This window comes from Solanum tuberosum, unplaced genomic scaffold, assembly GCF_000226075.1.
Source record: "Solanum tuberosum cultivar DM 1-3 516 R44 unplaced genomic scaffold, SolTub_3.0 scf00039, whole genome shotgun sequence".
In the NCBI taxonomy this organism is placed as follows: Eukaryota; Viridiplantae; Streptophyta; class Magnoliopsida; order Solanales; family Solanaceae; genus Solanum; species Solanum tuberosum.
The window spans coordinates 1,086,627-1,110,069 of NW_006238968.1; the positions used below are offsets into that span (position 1 = coordinate 1,086,627).

The 23,443-nt window shown below is 31.5% G+C and overlaps 3 protein-coding genes, 1 non-coding gene and 1 pseudogene across 5 annotated transcripts; 2 read left to right on the forward strand and 3 right to left on the reverse strand.

Moving 5' to 3' along the window:
* Positions 1-1,203: 1,203 nt before the first annotated feature.
* On the reverse strand, positions 1,204-3,759 carry LOC102594742 (uncharacterized). Its single transcript, XM_015306942.1, has 2 exons — positions 3,375-3,759; positions 1,204-1,813 (listed from the first exon to the last, which is right to left on the reverse strand). The coding sequence occupies exons 1-2, from the start codon at positions 3,647-3,649 to the stop codon at positions 1,480-1,482; spliced, it is 609 nt and encodes a 202-aa protein (XP_015162428.1). The 5' UTR covers positions 3,650-3,759; the 3' UTR covers positions 1,204-1,479.
* Positions 3,760-4,332: 573 nt separating this feature from the next.
* On the reverse strand, positions 4,333-4,694 carry LOC102595077 (60S ribosomal protein L35a-4-like). The gene has a single exon (XM_006343244.2). The coding sequence runs from the start codon at positions 4,692-4,694 to the stop codon at positions 4,356-4,358; it is 339 nt and encodes a 112-aa protein (XP_006343306.1). The 3' UTR covers positions 4,333-4,355.
* A 2,703-nt stretch (positions 4,695-7,397) lies between these two features.
* On the forward strand, positions 7,398-7,479 carry TRNAS-AGA (transfer RNA serine (anticodon AGA)). The gene has a single exon. It is a non-coding gene; the product is annotated as a tRNA-Ser (tRNA).
* A 4,018-nt stretch (positions 7,480-11,497) lies between these two features.
* LOC102606274 (uncharacterized) lies at positions 11,498-15,561 on the forward strand. Of its 2 annotated transcripts, XM_006343356.2 has the most exons (9): positions 11,498-11,723; positions 12,464-12,671; positions 12,702-12,763; positions 12,916-13,157; positions 13,542-13,754; positions 14,180-14,272; positions 14,368-14,469; positions 14,704-15,093; positions 15,287-15,561. In XM_006343356.2, exons 3-9 carry the CDS (start codon positions 12,715-12,717, stop codon positions 15,374-15,376), a joined length of 1,179 nt encoding a protein of 392 aa, XP_006343418.1. In that variant the 5' UTR covers positions 11,498-11,723; positions 12,464-12,671; positions 12,702-12,714; the 3' UTR covers positions 15,377-15,561. The 2 variants fall into 2 exon arrangements, with proteins under 2 accessions (XP_006343418.1, XP_015162429.1); XM_015306943.1 differs by lacking the exon at positions 13,542-13,754 and having other exon boundaries at positions 12,464-12,763.
* Positions 15,562-16,464: 903 nt separating this feature from the next.
* Positions 16,465-21,866, reverse strand: LOC102578282 (uncharacterized; annotated as a pseudogene).
* Between the last annotated feature and the right edge of the window lie 1,577 nt (positions 21,867-23,443).

The following is a 23,443-nucleotide window of genomic DNA, read 5'->3' on the forward strand; positions in this document are numbered from 1 at the left end:
TGTCGCTATCTTTTTTATATTCCTTTATTTATTATTTAATAATCATATTTTATTCTTTATCGTATATTTTTATAGTAACTTTACATTTGTTTTTTATCTAATCTTTAAATTGTTAAAGTCCAAACAAATTAAAGTCCATTTATAGCTCCAACTGATTAGATAGCTAGGCAAATAAAATGAGTTGAGTTGATAAATAAATTGATTAGCAGATAAATATTCTATGATGCAGATTATTGATAATGAGTTCATATGAATACACTATTTTTTATGCCGATCATAAATTTATATATAAAAATTCACAAAAAAGTCATAATGCTTACAACTAATTGTCATATAAGTTGGTTCACCTAAAGAGAGTAGCATCAATTAATATTCAAAGATACAACAATTCATGCCCTTTTTTGAGTCATGGCGCAACTTGTGCATATGTGTGGACAAAGTATTGATGATATCCTAACCTAACAACCTCAAAATGTCCACTAAATGCACTTTGAGTGTGCGTGTGAGTTGGAGTATTTTGAATTTTCGAATTTCTTTTATTATTATGACAAAAAAATCGGTTTTAATTTGTTTAATTGATAAGTGGTGATTTTATTATTTACTTACGTATTTATAGTTTAATTAGTATATGTTTATGCTTAATTTATTATTATCAATGGATTTCGAGATGCAAAATTATTTATTATTTTTTTAAGAGAAAGTGAAAAGTAGCTTAAAGGAGAAGTTGGACTCAAAAGGAAAAGAAGAAAAGGTGTGTTTAGCACTATTTTGAAATTCTAGTATTTGGCTAGCATCGTGGCTCATATCATATTTTATTTTCCTAAATTAAGATTAAAAGAAATATTTGAAACACAAGTTAATTATATATTTGTATGATAAAAAAATTAATTCTCTCAAGAAAATAAAATATTGAAATTGCAAAATCCGACTTTTATTGGTTTTCTTTTGATTTGATTTAGAAATTTAAGAATTCGACTTAACATCAGTCATTTTTGAATGACTTCAACCATTTCTATCCAAAGTTCATACTCATACACTTATTTCCAGCTCTCAAATTTCACGTCTTTTATCTTTTTTTTTCTTAAACTTTATACCAAATCAAATAAAATAGAAAATAATAATAATAATAATAGATTAAATCATCTTTTGATAACCAAAACAATTTCAAATGTCACAACTCATACATTCGCCACCTACCTACCGTTTAAATAAAACAAGCAAGATCCAATTTAAGTATGGAACTTCGAACACAAAATACAACAACATAAACATACTCAATGAAGTCCACATGATGGAATCAAGTAAGGACAGAAGTATGCCTCTATCCGACTCAGGTAACACATATCAAAGAACATAAAAAATAAATATAACAAGTACTACAGAAAGCATCACATAGCATCCAGCTGAAAAAAGAAACAGTAACAACAACAAAGTAAATACATTTAGTAAATCCTTTTAAATATTTTTTGATAAGAACCATCAAGCAAACAAAGGGGTTTGATTTGTAAAACTAGTTGATCTATGTGGAGGAGCAGGAGGTCTACTATTATTCCCAAGAAAGCTTCCATTTCTCTTTGCTCTTAATGATGAACATGAGCCTCTCTTTGAGCTTAGTCTTGAAGAACTATTGCTTCTAATAGGAGGATGCAGGTTATTTGATTTGAAACCTTCTAAGAAAACTCCATAACTCTTGCATGATTTGAGCTTCTTGTTGTATGGATTTTCTGGCTTAGCCATGTCCTCTAAGCTTCTCACATTTGATAGAGAGGTGAATGATTGTGATTTCCCATTGTAGTGTTTTGACAAGCCTCTCCTATTAACCCAAAAAAAAGGAGGACAATTAATTAGCATCATAATGAAATATTAATGTGAAAAATGTTAAAGAAGGATATAGAGGGTGGTGTTTAGATAATGTTAAAATGCAAATCAAAGTTAAGCATCTTTAGATTAATTGTGGTATTTGTTAAAAAGAAGGATCTGGAATCTAATTCAATCTCAAAAGTTAGCTTAAGAGAGGAGGATTATCGAAGAACATGTAAAGAGATCATCCATTCCTTTTACATTCGATGTGGAACTCTTCAATACCGTACCTTACGTCCAGGGCTGGACATCTCTGAAGTGTAGGCAATTTGATATGGAAGCCCAACATCATGAAACAAGAATTGGGATGTATTATGTTTTGATAGCATGTTAAGAAATGAATCTAGTATTTGATAAAAATCAAAAGTATGGTTTAAAGTAGTGTTTTTAAGCTAAAAATAAATCAAAAGCAATAAGTTCAACACCACTCAACTTTGCTTGTTTTCCGTTTTAATAGTTTTATCCAAACGAGCAATTAGTTATTTTTAATACAATTGAAAAGTATGGTGCTTAAACACAACTCAACTAATTTCAAGTACAATACAGGTATCAAATAGCTCTTATTCAACAAAGCTTGAATATGTGGAAGTAAACTAATCTAGTATTCTTTAGGCGCCCTTGTAACAATTGGTATCAAGGCCAAGGTTCGACAACGGATGAAGAAACACATTGCTATTGTCATCATTTTTGGCCATGACATCTTAGGTGCCCAAAATTGTATCAATTTACCTGCCCTATTTTAGGTATTTTCAAATTAAGTGATCATAAGTAACGAGTATTCACACATCCTTAATTAGAATCGGATAGAAGCCTCTTAGGTCATGAGAGACTTGATGAGTTAATCAATTCCTTTACCACATTTCTACCCCTTCTCTTTTGAACCACCTATAAGGATTTTTAGTCTAGCTAAGCTACCTAAAACACTTTGAAAAATTGATTTCTCAAATCGTCAGTTAATACTCACCATATCCCATTTCTTCTTGATTTCAATTAATTCAATAAAAAATGACTTTCTAAAATAATATTTAACTACTAGTTAAGTGAGTATACTAGAAATCAACTCCCACCTTAAAATAAGTCTCATCCTTTCATATACTCGCTCTGTTTTTAAAAAAAAAATGATTTATTTTCTTTTTTAGTCTGTTTCAATAAGAATGACCCTTTTTCTTTTTTGGTAAGACTTGAACTTCAACTTTCCACCTGACATGTTTAAGACATAAGATTTTAGGACATTTTGATACATTTGACATAACTTTAATTTAGAATCATAAGTTCTTTTCTTAAACTCCGCTCTAAATCAAACTAAGCCATTCTTTTTGAAACAGAGAGAGTAATAATTTGCCCTGCCTCGTGATTCGAAAGATAACTAAAGCCTCTATCTTGAAGGGGGCGTGATAATTTCATCTAACGTATGATATTACGTACGAAAGTAAATAAATACAAATTTAATCAGACTCCAATATAAATACATAACATAAAAATAAAAATAAAAACAGAGGAAAAGTAGTTGTTACTTGAAGGGAAGTTCTTGAAGAAGAGTGGACATATTTTGCAAAGCTCCTTTTGTGTGTTCATCATGACTTATTGAATCACCAGAAGAAGAAGAATTCGGAGAAGTCGGATCTGAAGAATCCCCTTCTCCTTCTTCTTCTTCTTCGCCAAGCAACTCCGAATCAGATGAAGAGAAATTACTCAAAATATCAGAAGAATCAGAATCATGATTTTCCTCATCCATGATCCCATGGTTGTTTTGTTGGTCCAAAGAAACTAATCTCATTTTCACATTCATAATCTAAACAAACAAAATCCACCATACAGTTCTTGAAAAAAAATAATGCAATTTTCCTCTTTTGGTACTTTCTATGTGAATGAATAGGTGAAACAAGATAAGGGGAAAAAGGAGTATATAAATATAAAATATAAATATATACTATAGTTTTAAATTTTAATATTAATGTTATGTGATATCAAAATATTAAAAAAAAAAAAAAGATTCGGCGTTATCCAGTTTTCTATCTTAGTGCCAACCCAACCTAATTGACCCCACTTGTCCCAATCAGTACGATAAATGGAAAGATAAAGTGTTTGGACCAAACTCCATTTATCCTTTGGCGCATGGACACCACTAGCGTTATTTAATTATTGGCAAAATGGTCTGATGGATCCCTGTACTTGTATCAGTTTGTATTATGAATCCTTTTATTTAACACTTTATCAACTAAACCTTTATACTTAGTAAAACACAATATATCAAATCCCTCTGACCATTGACTATGCTTATGTGGCATTAATATGATTGAGGTGGCAAGAGAGTGAGACCACACGCCTATTAAGGCAAGTGAACATCATATTTAAAATTTAAAAATATTTAAATTAAAAGAGTAAAATAATAAACTAAAAAAGGAAAAAAGAAACCCTTCTTCTTCACACATTGACCTACTTTTTTCAGCCATTTCCATTTTTGTCCAAGCATATGCATTGACTTGGTACCTTGCTTATATGTTGCTTGGGTACATGAAAACTCTAACCTTAGCTCCCATGGACTTTGGTGGCAAATTGGACTTGAAGTTAGATCTAATAACACCACTGTTTCCATGAGGCCTACAAACTTTTCCCCAAATACAACGATAATGTGAGTTATTCTTCTTTGTTTTCGCCTTGTATACATAAGCCATACATTTCCCCAAGTACCAATCTACTTCCTCCTTAATGTTCACTCCCTCGATCTGAACCAATGAAGTGTTTGGATACTGATTGGATTTCGATCTCTTGTATTCGAGAACTTTTCCTCTGGTATAGAGTCTCACACGCTCTCCTTGGCGTCCCTTCACCATTTTCGTTTATGGAGCTAGCTGCAAACTGAAGAAAATCCCTTCTAGTGGAAAGCCTAAATTAAAATTTTATTTTATAAAATTTGCATTAAAACTTTATGATTTTTTGTCCAAAAAGAAATTATTTTAAAAATAAAAAATGATGTGGCAAATTTTATCTGACATGGAATGTGACATCAGCGCGATTGAGAGTCACGATGAGTTGAAAGGGTTCAACAAGTTGAGTTTAAATGAGTTCGGGGGTTCAGATGACAAATGGATAAGTAGAAGGGTTCACAATACAAATGGGTACAAGTATAAGGATCTACCAGATCATTTTGCCTTTAATTATTTCATCTTCTATCCTTAGCAGGGCTAAATCGACTAATGAAAGAAAGTAAACTACGTGGCAAAATTGATTATGAAGAAATTTTATAGCAATTTGAGGAGAATGAAAGAGATATCCTTCTGTGTATTACTAAGAGCCTTGAATGAAAGAGGTTCTGCATAGAATAGAAGACATTAGAAAATCTCAAGAACCTTTATGATATTCTCTTATTCTCTACCTTTAGCATTTTCTATGAAGCATCCCCCGCCCACCCCTACTTCGAGAAGATTATATTTTAGTATAGAACCACTATATTAATGTTGTTTTAGTATAAGTTATTTCTCGATCGATGTAAATTCACTTATTTCTAATTTCTCTTTCACAAAATTTATTATTAATTAGAATAATGATTTTTTTCGATAAATACATCTGGCATTCAATATATGAAATGGGGTCCACATACATTTAAATTTCTCAAATTCAGATTAATCGAGCTTTGATATCGACCCCAAAACTATTACTATATTTGTGTGTGTTATGCACCTTAGAAGTGGGCGAGTGAGTGTTTGAAGATGTGAAATAATGGATAAGGCTCTCCGCTCCAACTTATTACTTTACCGCTACTTGTTTTTTCTCTTTTTCCTTTTTGTTTTCCTACGGCGCTCCTTGTTTTTTTTTTTTTTCATATTATTATTCATTATTAATTTCCACCGTCCCTAAAATAAAAAAATAAAAAATAATTTCTCTGCTCTTTTTGCTTTTTCCAAAAGAGAGATTTACTTATAACTTTTGACGTGGATTTATTTTTCTTATTGTTTTGAATGGATTTATACATGTATTATTTGAGGACATTGCAATATTATTTACAGATCAATTTCTGTCCAATAATATTATCCATTATTGTTTCTACTCAAATACAAAATTTAAAGTTCTCATAACCTGTTTAAAAGTATATTAAGAGAAATCATAATATTTAACTAATTTTTCTAAATTTATTTGTCAAAAAAAAAGATTATTGGTTCACTAATAAATTTTAAAAATATCTTGAGCAACAGTTAATATTTGATTAAATTTTTAGATTGTATTTTTCTTAAAATGCGTTTACGAAAAAAAAATAACTTTTGAAAAAACAACTAATGCTACTCAAAGAAAATACTACTTATTTTTCCTTCAAAACTTTATCAAATATCATACTTTTTTGAATAATCATTTTTTAAAACAATAATTACTTTTAATTAATCAAAAACTTGATCAAACAAATTACATTAATTAATTATTAATGTGCGGCACAAAACTTTAATTATGGTGGACCTAAAATCCGTTTGGCCATGGAGTTGGGGGACAGTTGGAATTTGGTAAATCATAACCTTTTCGTTTTAGTTTGTTCGTTCTATTTTAATTTGATACGAAGTATTTTTTTAAATATAATTTAAATTTATAATAGTAAATTAAAAATATGTTAAATATATTAAAATATTTTTAATTTCATAATTTTAAATATTTCAAAAGGAAAATTAAAATTATAAAGCTATAATAAGATTTTTTTATAAAAAAAGTAAGACAAATAAATTAAAACAGTAACTAATTGCAAAATTGGGAGGTAATCACTACCTTACTTAATTCATTAATTAAACTTGTACCTAAGTCTTTATCATTCACCACTTCTTCTTCCAATAGTTATCCATCCACGTAAGGGAGGGGGCATGTTTATTCATATATATTTTTTAAAATTTAAAATATGATATTTGACAAATTCAACTTAAAGTTATATTTTAAATTTGAAAATCGTACCATGTTGTTACCCTAATCCAAGGACCATACAATGTTAATTTACTCAATCTTCAACTATCAATTGAAATACTCCCCATTTCAATTAGTTTGCATTGATTTAAAATATAACGACAGTGAAAGTAACTAATGTTTGATATAAATTTGAACAGATAATTTTTAGTTTATTTTAAATAAAATTTAGAAATTATATAAAAAGTGCTACAAGGCACAATAGTTAACAATTCAGAATATTTAGAAAGTATTTGAAAAAATTATAATAAAAAGTATGTATTTTGATTGTCCAACTACTTCCTCCGTGTCTCCGTCTCAATTTATTTGTTATATATTTCTCTTTTACATGTCCTTTAATAATAAAAAATTAACTATGAGGGATTTTTTTTTTTGCCACTTCTCTATCATTTATATCTTAAAAATATGATTTCTCTTTATAAAATATTTACCTTGTAATTTGTGAGAACAAGTAGTATTTAGTATAAAGGATAAAATAAAAATATTAATTAATTTGAGATAAATATTTTGAGAAATTACTATGAATAATTCGATAATTAAGACAAAAAAAATTTGAAGCTAAGAAGAAATAAATAGCACATGGAATTAGCTTTCACCAAGTGGACGTGCCGGAGTGGTTATCGGGCATGACTAGAAATCATGTGGGCTTTGCCCGCGCAGGTTCGAATCCTGCCGTCCACGTTTTTTTTAATTCCCTTTTTCCGAACAAATGATTTGTTTTCGTTAAGATTAAGACATTTTAATCTGAATGCACATTTAAATATTAAGATGTGTATTAAGATCTAAATATCTAAATCTGAATAAGTAAGCCCCAAATGAGTAGTTTCTCAATGACTTTTAGACGATTTAACTCATCCATTTACTAACTCGACTCATTTAAACATGTTTTTTCAGCCCAATTGATTCATTTGACACCCCTGTGTTTTAGAAATCATTATAGTTTCCTAACATTAGTTATATATGTCTAAAGTTTAACTCTATTTCAAATATGGTCTGAGCAGTTTGACTTTAGTTCTGTTTATCTAAAGTTAAAACTTTTTACATAATATCTCAACTTCAATCATATATAAATTTAAAGTTTGACTTGACAATCTTAGTCATATACGTTGAAGTGAAGTGTCTATTTTACACTCTCCATCTAAACCTTATATATATTTGTGCATTTATAAATTATCACATAAAATATTAAATGACAAGTCTAAAGTTATACTGCTAAGACGAAAAATAGTAAAATTACACATCATTTATCACCAGACTAAATAACTCAAGCCTTATTACACACGTGTACAATTATACAAATACTGTCTATAAATCATCACATTAAATATTAAATGAGAAGTCTAATGTTGAACTGTTAGGACGAAAAATAGTAGAATTACACATCATTCGTCGCCAGAGTAAATAACTAAAGCCTTATTACACACGTTGTACAATTATACAAATACTTAAAGATATTTTTTTTATCACAATACATTTTGATAATTAAGGATGGATTAATTATACTAATCTTTAGTTCCAGTACAAATTAATGATCCATTAGTTTTAAACAATTTACAACCTTCATCTGCTGTGCAACAATTGACACAAACTTGACTAATTTGTTCATCTCCTGAAGAAGGACAAGTCATGTAGGCCACTTTATCATCACAATATTGGAGACATGACTTGGCATTTGTATATTCCACTTGGATTCCCAACAAAAATATACCTATAAAAAAGGATATAAGATACACATTTAGTTTGGAAGCTTGATATGTGCGGCACATCAAAATTAGGGACGTCAAGATTAGCTCATGAAAATATAAATGACCAGCGTGATTCACTAGCTTATCCCATTTTGACTAAACATGTAGATTAAATTGACTCGAGAGAAATCCTATTGAAATATCTTTAAAAAACTTATTTACTTGGACGAATTAACAATTATCCATTTGTTTAAGCTCATTTTGACTTAGTCTATCTCAGCTCAAGTAAGGGTCTATTTAATAACTAAGCCCATTTGACTCTCCAAAGGTCAACACAACCTATATATTGATCTGCTCATTTATTAACTCAACTCATTTTGATCCAACAAATTTGTTCATAAAAAAGTTTTGCTGATTTGACTAAACATAACTCAAATTGTACTATGAAAAATTTCATCAAAATATTCTTAAAAGTTTTTTCAAATAAAAAAATTGATGTGTTATATATCACCATAATAATAATAAAAAACTATTAGGTGCTAAATAAATTATTAAAATATATAAAAAGAAATTGAAACTTGATCAGAGTTTGGATTGGTCATTGACCCATTATTTAACCCATATAAGCTTACGTAACTTTTTACTCGATCATTAACCCGTCCACTTATCAATTCGTTCCACTTTTATAACTCTTCAAATTCAATTTAACCTGACCATTTAATACCTAGATATACAATATTACATTTTTGGCTTAAAGCTGGTTATAAAGCAAAATATATATCAAAGAAGCCTTACCAGACAATAGAAGGAGAGAAAGGATACCAACTTCGTAAAAGGCCATTGTATGTGTTTTTTTTAAAAAATTGCTGCTTAATTTGAGGATAATATCCTCTCTTAATATAAGCTATTTATAGAGCAAAATAAAAGATACTAAAATACAACTAGGAATTGATATATAACTTTTCTCATAAGTACACCAAATTTGGATTAACTTACACAGTTGTCAAAGTGGACCAATTGTGAATCAATCAAAGCTAACTCAATGCAGCCTTCACATTGGATTGCATGACCTGACTGTTTGAATTTTTGGTATTAAATCAATCTCTCAGTAACGATGTCATTTATTCAGATATTTAGTTATATATATATATATATATATATATATGAGAAATCTATTATAAAAAAAACTTAATTGTTAGAGTAAAATGTTACTTTGTCTCAATTTATATCGCACAATTGAAATTTCAAGAATAAATCAAGTTTTTCTTTGATAATTTTTTTTTCATATCTTTTAGATATTTTAACTTGTTAACTTTGTAATTTATAGTATTTTTTTATTTTTTAAAAAGTAACTTTAAATTTTTATGTCCAAATTCACGAACAAAATTAGAGAGAATGATCATTATAAAAAAAGTTTGAATGTACTTTTATTTAACAAAAAGACATGTTTATCCCATACCTACGTGATTAATTTGAATATTTGGAATACCTTACTTTTACGTATATTTTTACTCAAGCCGTTAGATTAATACACAAAAATGTACAAAACTTTGACAAATCATAGATTTGCACAAGGTCATCTTCAACTAATTAAAATAATAAAAGAGATGACAAGAATCCAAAAACTTATCCTGTACACATTGAACAACTTAATTTAAATCTGTATTTATTAATAATAAAGTATTACTCCCCTTCATTTTTATTTATGTGTCACCATTTTAGATTTTACATCCCTTACGAAATTAGATAAATTTATCATTGTATCCCTATTTAGTGATCTCTTGAAGTCAAGTTTTCTATAAATGAACATAAATTAATTTAGTTTAGTTTGCTTTCTATCACAACAAATCCCAAAATAAACTAATGTTGTGGTAGTTGAGTTTTTTTAGTTTTCATTCGGTGTTTAATATCTAAATAAATTGAGTTACTATTATGTTTTAATATAATTGTATTTGATGTCAAATCTAAAACTATTAGAATTTTGATATTACCACATAATTCACATCTCAATTAAAAGTGAAGGACAAACTAGCCGTCTTGAAATATCACAAGTATTGAAGGACAACATTTTAACTATGTAGAAAATCTCTAAAAAAAAAAAAAACTTTAATTTGCACCGATTCATATCAGTTCGGTTTTGAAGTTTATCGATTTAGCTTATTGGTTATCGATTTGTAAACATGCTAAACCGTTATAGAATTATTAAGCTATAGATTGTTATCAGTTATTGAAATCATTTAGAAATAAGGTGACAAATTAAATGAATCATGCACATGAACCAAACTTTTTAACAAATAACATAAAATAAAATGAAATAAACTTTTTAACCAATCAGATAAGATATCTTTGGTCTGTTCAAATCATCAATTCTTCTTGGTAACACATCTGATAGTGCAATCAAATCTCCGTTCATTGGTTTATACTTTCGTTCAAATTTCTTCCCCTCCATAGCTCTATTTACCAAAATATCATAATATAAACTTTTTGGAGGTTTAAAATATTTTGATTCTCTGACATCAAGAACCTCGAGTGCAGGGGCTCGTGAAACTGTGGTGATGTTTGAGAGCAAATCAGCATGTGTTTCTTCAATAAGTGGAGTGATGAATGACTTCATGTAATGATCAATCGATAAGAACGTCTCAGGAATCTCCATAACCTTACACTACCACAAGTACTGAACGACAACATTTTTAACTATGTAGAAAATCTTTTTTTTAAAAAAAAACTTTAATTTGCATTGGTTCGATTTTAAAGTTTATCGATTTGATTTATTGGTTATCGCTTTGTAGAGATGCAAAATTGTTATAGAATCATTAAAATATCGACTAATCGGTTATTGATTTATCAGTTATTGATTGTTATCGATTATTGAAATTACTTAGAAATAAGGTGATTAATTAAATAAACGATGCACATGAATCAAACTTTTAACGGAGGATATAAAATAAACTTTCCCTTTTAACAAATGATATAGTAAATGAGTTCGATGAAATATTTGAGAATTTTTTCTCAAACCAAAATAAAATAGCCAAATTTTTAACGGCAGTTTCCCTCACTGTACTCTCTCCCATTTTCTAAAACTTCCCCATATTTTCCTCAAACTCCGTCCGGATCATTTGCCGTAGATATTATTTAGAGAAAAAATTGCTGATTTCTTCAAGTTTTGGCATACAAATTGTATGATAATGGCAGGATTTTTTGATTACTTCAATTTTTAATTTATGAATCTACTAATCTAAGGTCTTCTTCTTCCTTATTATATGATTTTGCTTTTTTCTAATCAGTATAATTTATGCTTATTTTCATCTTCTATGTGGATTTTTAAAATTTGTCTTTCTATGCTTATTTGTGTTTTTTCCCCCTTTAGCCCTAGCCCTTTAGCTGCTGAAATTAACATGAAAGGGGGCTTTTGAGTTTTGACCATGAAAATTGTGCGTATTTGGAAAAAAAAATTGTTTTTGTTTTCAAAGTGAAAAATCATATCCCGAAAGCAAATTGGAGTTGTTTTTGAACTTTTACGAGTAATTTGGAGTTAAAAAGAAAATAATCTTTTGTGTTTTCCAAATGAAGTTGAATTCCAGAATTTTATGGTGAAATGTGTTTCTCATGTTGGAGCATCAGTTCATCTATAATTTAGGACGAGTGTATCTCACGCGAATTGAATAGTTATCAAATAAGGAAATGTGATATTATTCTTTTAGAGACGGATTAAAAAGGAAAGGCTGTCACATTAATTGGGACAGGGGAGTACAAGATTTTCTTTTACTTTTTCAGCTTTACCCTATTTGAATTTGAGTTAGTATAATTTTTCTATGATATCTGTTACTGTTTAATTGTTCGATTTATGGAAAACAATTAGTTCTATTTTTTCTTGTTTGGACTTGTTCGAAATGAGAGAAATACTTAGTGTGATACTATGGTATGGAAACACTCTTGAACTCGTGTCCTAATTGTGTTTCATCTATTTTTATTGCTTGTAGATATGCCGAAGCCCAAACGTTACGAGAATTTACAGAACTCAGCATCTACTTCACAAGGTGTAGCACAATCTTCATCAGCAACTGAATCAGACCCTTCACATTTTGATGATACACCATTTCGTAGTTGACAACTTAATCAGAATCTTTGTCAACAACAGCTGACATCATGTCTTCAACCGACACCTTTAGTTCAGGCTGCAGCACAGCCGATTCCATCAATTCAGGCTGTGTCACAGCTGAAACCATCTAAAATGCATAGTGGACGCGAGTCTATGCAGCATTGGACGGTAGATGTAATAGGTAATTTTTTGCTTCTTTCTTCTTCTGACAATTTTGAGGTTCTCATGAGTTACAGTAATCAAGAAAGAGATGTGTTTTTTAAATTGTATCAACATATTCAGCTGATGTGTTACTTAATTTGTGATTCTGAATTGGGGTTTTAATCTTTTCAGATTCACAAGGAGCTATCAAGAAATTCAAAGTGAAGAAACAAGACGTGTTAAATTTGTCTGATGGAGAACGTATCGTGGTTGATTTTGACGACTTAGATTCTCCTATTGGTGAAGGACAAGGCGTTCTTGCTGGCTTTTGTGGAATTTTAGCAAAAGATAGCTCCATATTTCCAATTCACTTTAAAAAATGGTCGGATTTACCTGCGGCGTACTTCAACCGTTGCTTTGATCAATTTATACAGGTATAGCACTAAATCCAGTATGGATATCATCACTAGTTAAAATTGGAGTTCTCGAATTAGACCACCTTTTTGCATCCGATCAAAAAGAAAAGGAAAGGAAAAAAGGTACTCCTGAACTAAGATTTTGTTGAAAGCTCGTATACTCTAACCCAAAGGCTTCTAGTGAACTTCCTAGTCAATAGTGTTGAGGTTCAGTAAACAGTTTCTTAGCTGGTTTCTTCTTGGTGACATCCCGTGGTATGTTGCTGCATATGTTTAAGTGCTAAATGTTTACGTCTCTTTTTTCTGTTGGTGATCCATCAAGAAGTAATGCCTGCTGGCTTATAACGGACAACTCTTTCATTGGACTGTATATGTTGCTAACCATTTTTTTTATTTTTGAAGTCGCGATTTTGTTTTAGGACTACCGAGTCAAATGCAAGACGATATGTTTATAATTCGATGTGTAAGAAGTGGGGCGCAAGAAGGCTAAAGTTGTATGATAAAGTGTACGACCAATTTAAGAGCAGAGCTGAGATAATGGATAAAGTTCCAGCTGAGATTCCACGGGACCAATGGGTTTCTTATGTTGAATACCGCTTTAAAGAGCAAACAATGGTATTTATTTAAAGGGAAAAAAGACAAATATACCCCCGAACTATCGTAAATGGTATGTTACCCTCCGTCATATTTTTGGGACATTGGTGCCCCTTCTGTCCAAAACCTAGAGCATATATGCCCTTCACTCTAATGGAAGACTAAATAGGGACACGTGGCGCAATCTTATCCGTCGATAAAATGTCGGATCGATGGATGAGATTATGACACGTGTATGTCCGTTAGTATAAAAGGTATATATGCTCTAGTTTTTGGACAGCAGGAGCACCAATGTCCCAAAAGTATGACGGAGGGTATTTGCATTCCATTTACGATAGTTCAGGGGTTTATTTCTCCTTTTTCCCTTATTTAAATGCTTCAATTGGTATGTGTAATTATATGGCTATTTGTTTGTATATCTCAACTTTTAAGTATCTTTTTGTTAGGAAATGTGTAAAAAAAATGCTGAAAATCGGAAGAAACAAACCATTTCACATATTGGTGGCTCCAAACCCAACTCCCGAAGAAGGGCTGAAATGGTGAAAGATCTTTGACTTCATTTTGGATTGCTTTAATCACTAACAACTATTCCTAGTTTGTTAATTATTACGACAATGGTTTTTTTCATTTATAGATGGCTAAGACTGGACAAAAGCCTGGACGAGGGGAACTTTATCTCGCTACTCATAGGAATGAAGATGGATCATATGTTAATGAGGCAGCAAAAGAGATATGCGTAAGTTTTAATGCTATTAGTCTTAGCTTTATGCATCTATTTTGTATGTATTTAAAAGTCCAGGAGAGTGAAGCAACTTGTCTTGCTAGATTTATGTAGTAATTGTTGGTGCTGTAATGATATAATCTGATTATTTATCAGGCTCTTAAGTTATTCTTCTCTTGTTTTTATTTTTGTCCTGTCAACCGCTAATTGAAGTTATCGTATCTATTTTTTGGTGCGTGCTGTGTTTAGGAAAAAATTGAGCTAGCCATGAATCAAAGCACCACAAATGAGTCTGAAATTTCGGCAAATGATGCTGTTGGTAAGGTGCTAGGAAAAGAGCATTCTGGACGGGTAAGGTGCTTGGGATTAGGAGCTGTCCCAAGCAAAACTTTTAAACAAACAAGACCCCGTTACAGTAATTTGAATGCTTCAAGTTATAATAATGGTTCTTGTTCTTCCCAATGCCAAGAGAAGTACGATCAAATGTTGCAAGCTCAAAATCAAAACCTGGACAACTACAACGTCATGATGAATGCTCACGCTCAAATGATGAATGCTTTCAAGACATATATAATAATGAAAGAAGGAACAATACCTGAACAGCTTGCTGAGATCTTCGTTTCTACGACACCTTCAATGGTAAAGAAACTTTCATATATTCCTTTTTTAATTTTGAATGTGTGATTGATTGGTCCAAGTATGACTGTATGTATAAAATGAGTTCTGTTTATACCTCCTCTTATGTCTCATAACTTCTGATATTACATGAATTTTATTCCTCCTACATGTTTCATTGAACTTATAGATCTCTATTTTTTTGGCCAAAATGTAGAGAGTTTTAGAAAACGATGCAGCAAGTGGATCCATTTCACCCATGGACGTAAGATCATCGGGTGACAGTAATGCTATTGACAATCAATGAAGTTCCGCGCAATTGTATTAGATAATTAAGTACGGTAGTTGATTGAACGAATGAAGCAGATCCTCTATGATTAATAGTTAGAGATTTGAAGCAGATGTGATTGATAGTTTTTGAGATTAATGATAATATTGTTGTTTGTGATTTAATGATTTGAGTAAATGTGTCTAACCTAAATTTTGAGTGTAGTGATAGTACTTGTTTTATGTTAATGTCTTTAATACTATATTGATGTTACTTGATTTTAGTGTGTCTTAATACATACATGATGATAGTTCAGATAAGAAAAAGAAACAATTGATAGTAGAGGTGCGAAATTTACGAAAAAATGATAGTTTGACTGTGTTTTGATCATTAACTCTATTATTTAGCCTGTGTTGAGAAGTCACATGAGAAATGTATTTGTGAGTAATTACACTTTAATAGGTTTTTTCTCCAATGCTTGAAGAGATAATGGTCACAAACATACTTAAAGTATCATTTTTTTCATGAATTTTACATCCCAATTATAGTTTCATTTTCCTACTTGAGTGATCACCTTATATAAATTAAAATACACCTCAACTTCATATTCGTATTATAATATCCCACAAGTTATGGTGAAATTCTTAGTAGGCGTTCTGACATCAATAAAATTTGAGTTTATGTCGGAACATGCATTTCACTTTGATAAATTGTGAGAGAAAATTAAGATAAACTATACATTAAAACTTCGTCAGTAAGGTAAGGTTTAATGTCAATATATCCTTTAATGACTCAACCGGCACCAATCCATATTGTTGTTTTTTTTCACCTGAAAATTCAAGAATATAACTTTAGTGTATACAGAAGCAAATCTAGGATTTGAAGTTTATAGGTTTTGAACTTTCACCAAAAATGTAGTTGGTCTTAGTTACTAGGTTCAAAATTTGATATTTATACCTACTTAATCGAATTCCTAATAAGAAAAAGCTACCAAGTTCGTCTGAACTCGTAACTAGTACTCTACCTCTGCCCCTGATCATACATGCTGTAGCTGAACATTTAAGGATCAACAAAATGAGCTGATTCAAGAATCCAAGGACAAAGTAAAGGCTATAATAGCACTTCAATAACAAGTAAAAGCAACAGCCACCCATGTTGCAATAATAACATGATAAATGCATGAGTCAGAAATTTCGATAAGAGGGTTCAAGACTTAATATATATAATAACTAAACTTAACATACATACACAATATAATTTTTTACATACTGCAATATAATTTTCCGATGAAGAAGGATGTTCAACTGATTAGCCTTCAATCTATCCATCACATTTCCATGATATGCCTATCTTTTCTGAGCAATGGACTCTACAAACTGTGAAATTTGAAGACCTGTAAATGAACTTAGATGGATCATCTAAAAATTGCAGAAAAATTTAAACGTATTTACCTAAATGATGCAAAACATTACATATAATCTTTGGGATGTTAGTATCTAGATTGATTTGATACCGGTTGCCACACTGCTTTGATCGTTCCTCTTTTCTTCGTCTTGGACTTGTGAAAATTACTGGTAAAATGAGTATAGTTAGTAACTAGATTGATCTGTCCATGGTTTACAAGCAAATCATCTGTCCAAATAACAAAAATGTATAACAAACTTTCGTTTTTAAAAAACTTTTCGTCAGACTTATCTATTATATTTCACTATGACGGCCAAGTTTTCTTTGGAACTGATTCCTCACGTTATGTTGTATTATATGTTTTCTATAACAACAATTCGCTATAGCATCCCAAATTTTCCAGACAAACGATGTTGTTATATAGAAACTCTATAAGTTTCAACGTATGTACACTCACTTGGAACTTCTTGAAGATCCTGGTTTATCATTCAAACTCATAGCTGACAGTTGACGTGCCAAGTTCTGATCTCGTTCACTGTGAGCTGATCCGGTTCCTGAGACGTTGTTTGGCCAAGTCATTGGAAGAACCAAGTTTCTACAGAACAAGGATGATTTGTGAAGACAGCAAATGAATATGACTTATAAGAACAGATGATAAGACAGCAATTTAGAACAGAGGAAAAAACAAGGACATGTATGTACCGTTCCACTCGTTTGGATATGCAACGATTCATCATATCCACTGTATATTGACCAAAAAGGATGTCAAGGTCCTTTGACAAGTTCGGTATATGATATGCTGGTAAAATGTCCCAGATCTTTAGTACTTGAACGTGTATCGAGTCCTGCTGCAGAATATCTATGGTCCAAATCAATTTTAGGTACTTCACATTGTAGTGATATGCTGGTAAAATGTCCCAGATCTTTAGTACTTGAACGTGTATCGAGTCCTGCTGCAGAATATCTATGGTCCAAATCAATTTTAGGTACTTCACATTGTAGTGATATGCTGGTAAAATGTCCCAGATCTTTAGTACTTGAACGTGTATCGAGTCCTGCTGCAGAATATCTATGGTCCAAATCAATTTTAGGTACTTCACATTGTAGTGATATGCTGGTAAAATGTCCCAGATCTTTAGTACTTGAACGTGTATCGAGTCCTGCTGCAGAATATCTATGGTCCAAATCAATTTTAGGTACTTCACATTGTAGTGATATGCTGGTAAAATGTCCCAGATCTTTAGTACTTGAACGTGTATCGAGTCCTGCTGCAGAATATCTATGGTCCAAATCAATTTTAGGTACTTCACATTGTAGACCTCCAACAGTGCAGAAGAACTCCCACCCTTGTTGTTGATCATTCTCTTCTTTTCTGACTTACGCCAACCACTTGATAGCTTCATCAATAGGGAAACCACTTCTTTACTGATCTCGACATCCTTAATTCTGGCTATGGATATCGAGAAATTCTCACAGAACAAAACCTGTTAGGTTTTAAACATGTCATGTGGAAAGTGGAAAGTTAGAGTTAAAGAGTCGAGACAAACAAATTGAAGTAACATACCTTCCACTTGGCTGTTTTGAATAGAGGGGAGTCTGTTCTGAGTAATGTATCTATCTGTCCAAGCTCAACGGTAGCATTCAAAACTGCTTGAGCCAATCTTATGTCATCAATAGCATCAAAGTAACAATCACGAGCCTTGGCGTCAATGACTATATTCTTCCAAATAGAATCACTGTTAACCAAAGTTGCAGCATTTCCCAATATCCAAAGACAGTATCTGCAAAACAATGTGTCCATCAATTTGAATGATTCTGAAATGTAGTAATGTTGTCCTGAAATCAGTACCTTGCTCGAGTCAGTGCTACATTTGCTCTCTGAATATTAGAAAGAAAACCAACCGATCCACTCCCATTACAACGAACAGTGGATATAATTATCACATCCTCTTCACCACCTTGAAAACCATCAACAGAACGTACATTCACTGAGAAATCACTCTTAACATCTGTGCTATATCTCTTGCCAAGAATTTGTTCAATAGCAAAAACTTGAGCTTTGTAAGGAGATATACAGCCAACACGGACTTTGTGATTTGAAGAGACAGATTCTGTATTTCAAATTATAATAAGAGGCTTGGAACACAAACCTGTTGAGAATATTAAATTCTTGAAAGATAAAAGAGTATTACCTCTCTGAAGGTTTGTAACTATCTCAGCTACAACGAGAACTTCTGCCATATTTCACGTGCTGTGCTCCTCATCAAGCACCTCTTTTCCGCTACTCACATTGATGAATGAATACGAGCCAAAAATATCTCCTTTAAGAAATCTCTTCTCATATATAGCTGCTGTCACATTAGGACCATCCATAATTTTCTTCTCATAGAACTCGTTGTTCGGGAACAAACTTATTTTTGGATGCATCCTATATTGAACATTAAGAAGGTGCTTCTTGTGTCCTAATAGTACCAGCCTCTCGAATAAGCTCCTCCCGAACTCAGCCTTCTCACAAATCTGTCAACAACAGACACTAATTGTAAATTATGAAAGAGCACCAAGGTAATGAAAGAACATTCAGTACTAAGATTATTTGAAAACCTTGCTCTGAACCATAGCAGGCAATTGTTTCTCATCTCCGATGAGTATAGCATGGCGGAGACCAGGGAGTTGTAACGGAATAGTGGATTCACATTCTTTCAGCTGAGCAGCTTCATCAATTACCACCATCTTTAGTGGTTCCATTCCCCTCCTATGCAATTTTGATGAGCTAAAAGCAGTGCAGAAAATCAAGCAAGCACCTTTTAGACAAAATCTTCGAATTTGATAGTCGTAAATGAGTTTGGGAAGAGAGATACTCTCATTGAGAAACTCCAATACTTTAAGGCATCCTTTTTTAATTGCATACAGATAAGCAAAACGCCTCGCCTTATTACTTGCCAAAATACCAAGCAAAACTTCTTTGAAATCTTTGCATGTAACCACAGAACCAAACAATGTTTCAAGAGTTTGAAGCATCTTAAGAAGCCTTATCATTTCCTTAGCTACTTCTAGTGGAAGGAAAGAAGTAGGCAGATGTGTGTACAAGCTCGTCAGACAATACGTCAAGTGATTCTGGATCCATTTGAATCTCTTGATAACAAACTCCTCAAATGTCCAAACAATGGCTTCTTCTTCACTTGCCTCGACAAAATTGGCCTTGTTCACTTCACCATTTGATGTGAAGTTATTCTTCCTTTTGAAACATCTTTTATCCTTTGATGCCTTCTTCTTGTTCTTTTGTAAGTTTTTTATGACAACTTTTTTCCGCAACTGCTTGGTACTATTCCTTTCTTCTTCTCTCAAGTATTCTCGGTATTGCTTCATAGGAGCCTTAAGAAAATATATCATGGACTCGATAGCACTTCTCCACCCATGAATAGGAGACAAACAGCAAGCAAGAATACGAACACGAGTATTAAGAAATACATCAAACAGATCTTCATGATCATCAATGTTCATTCTTTTTGCATTACCAAATAAAATGATGTCTCCTAAACCATATGTGTCAAATTCCAGACCATCTCGTACATGTTGCATCAGCCTCTTTGTAACTCCCAACACAGCAATGTTCGTAGGAGCACAAGTCAAAGTTCTACATTTCATCTTTAACAAGACATATAGTAAGGAGGCAACTGTTTTAGTCTTCCCCGTTCCTGGAGGACCCCAAATTAGCTTAACCATATTCCGGTGAACACATTCTTTTGTTGCAATACAGCTTAGAACAGCCTCTTGTTGAGCACCATCTAGACCAAAGGACTGAATAATGGCACTTGAATTCGATAAAACATTAGTTTTAGATTCTGAGGAGGAGCAAAGGGAGCAGTCTACTTCATCCTGCAGATGATTAAAACAACAAACCTCTCAAAAGATCTTATAATATACCTTCAAAATGGCTATAAAAGAAAGGAACAAGACTAAGCAATGACACAAACACCTCTTTACATATACGTTTTAGAAACGATATATATATCAACAACAGACTAACACTACTTAAAAATGAAACGAAGTATAGAAAGTAGAGCCTCATGAAAACTACCACAATCACATATTCGATATAACTTACAAGCCAAATTGTAAATATGTAGTTAAGAAGAAGAGGGGAAACAAGATGTTTACTTACAGTAATTGGATTACTTTTCAGCACAGTGTTAATGATATTCAAGTTTGCATTTTCCATGTTCGGATTCAAAGCAGCCCATATTCGAAGATTTGTTGTTAAATTGGAAAGATAGACAACAAAAAGTTTGTCCCTTTTTTCACCCTTTGCATTCATGTCTTGTTTCTGAAATGAAATAGGCTTCGAAGACTGAATGTGTATCCGATATGAATCTTCATCTTTTATGTCATTGATTATGCCAATCAAATAAGATATCTTTGGTCTGTTCAAATCATCAATTCTTCTTGGTAACACATCTGATAGTGCAATCAAATCTCCGTTCATTGGTTTATACTTTCGTTCAAATTTCTTCCCCTCCATAGCTCTATTTACCAAAATATCATAATATAAACTTTTTGGAGGTTTAAAATATTTTGATTCTCTGACATCAAGAACCTCGAGTGCAGGGGCTCGTGAAACTGTGGTGATGTTTGAGAGCAAATCAGCATGTGTTTCTTCAATAAGTGGAGTGATGAATGACTTCATGTAATGATCAATCGATAAGAACGTCTCAGGAATCTCCATAACCTTACACATTTTGGGAACAAAAGATGACAAATCACAAACGAACTAGAGAAGACGAATGTTTCAAAATGAATATTTGTTTCAAATCAATATATGTTAAATGAGAATAGAGAAAGATAGAACAAGACTTGATGCCTTCCATTGTACAAAACTTTATGCATACTTGGCTCTTAGTCAGTGTAGTTATATAAGTGATCTGATTGTATAGATATTTTTCAACAATCATTAAACATAACTTAAAACACTATTCATAAATACTTCCAAGAAGAAGAAATATTCAAACCTTGTCTTTGTAAAGATCTTTGTTCAACACATCCCCTAAAGACCAAGAAAACACAAAATCTATCAACCCTGGGGGGCTTTTTTTCTCTGTTTTCTTTCTTGTAGTAGTTGTCAATGCCATTTTCCTAGTAGTCATCAAAACAAACAAAACATCAATTTTTTTTAGGATCTTCACACAAATAGTCGGACAGATTTACTATTTACTTTTTCTATCTGGTATACATAGACTATACACTGTCATACACATACTATAAAGGTAATAAATGAACTACACATATATTATACATCTTCCCTTGTAGTCATTAAAACAAACAAAAGAACAATTTTCTTATGGATCTTCACACAAATAGCCAGATAGATTTACTGTTTACATACACATATTATACATGAATTATACATGTATGACCATTTTCCCTAGAAGTCATCAAAACAAACAAAAGATCAATTTTCTTAGGAATCTTCACACAAATAGTCGGACTGATTTAGTGTCTACTTTTTTTCTAGTTGATATACATAAATTATACACTATTATACACATATTATACTAGATTATACAAGTATGACCATTTTCCCTAGTAGCCATCAAAACTAACAAATGATCAATTTTCTTAGAAATCTTCACACAAATAGTCGGACTGATTTAGTGTCTACTTTTTTTCTAGTTGATATACATAAATTATACACTATTATACACATATTATACTAGATTATACAAGTATGACCATTTTCCCTAGTAGCCATCAAAACTAACAAATGATCAATTTTCTTAGAAATCTTCACACAAATAGTCGGACTGATTTAGTGTCTACTTTTTTTCTAGTTGATATACATAAATTATACACTATTATACACATATTATACTAGATTATACAAGTATGACCATTTTCCCTAGTAGCCATCAAAACTAACAAATGATCAATTTTCTTAGAAATCTTCACACAAATAGTCGGACTGATTTAGTGTCTACTTTTTTTCTAGTTGATATACATAAATTATACACTATTATACACATATTATACTAGATTATACAAGTATGACCATTTTCCCTAGTAGCCATCAAAACTAACAAATGATCAATTTTCTTAGAAATCTTCACACAAATAGTCGGACTGATTTGATGTCTAATTTTTTTATAGTCGATATACATAAATTATACACTATCATACACATATTATACTGGATTATACAAGTATGATCATTTTCCCTAATAGTCATCAAAACAAACAAAAGAACAATTTTTTCTTAGGAATCTTCGCACAAATAGCCGGACTGATTTACTATCTACTTTTTTTCTAGTCGATATACATAGATTATACACTATCATACACAGATTATACTGGATTATACATCTTCTAGTAGTCATCAAAACAAAACATTATTTTTTTAAACATGCAAGAACAAATAGAAGGGAAAAATTACTGTAAATAATTAATTACCTTTTTCTTCTTCTGGGATTATGAGTTTTTTTCTCTTTGTGTTGGATTGAGGAGTTAAAGAGTAGTATATGACTACTAGCTAAGTAAATTTCCAAAGTAAATTAATTCATGGGTTGAAATAGAAAGGGAAAATTACGCGGTTAAGCAAAGTTATACTACTTAATTACTCATCATAGCTATAGTTTGCTGTAATTACCACTCGCGACTAACATTATACATTAATTACATGGGCTGACCACATTTGTATATGTATAATTCGCC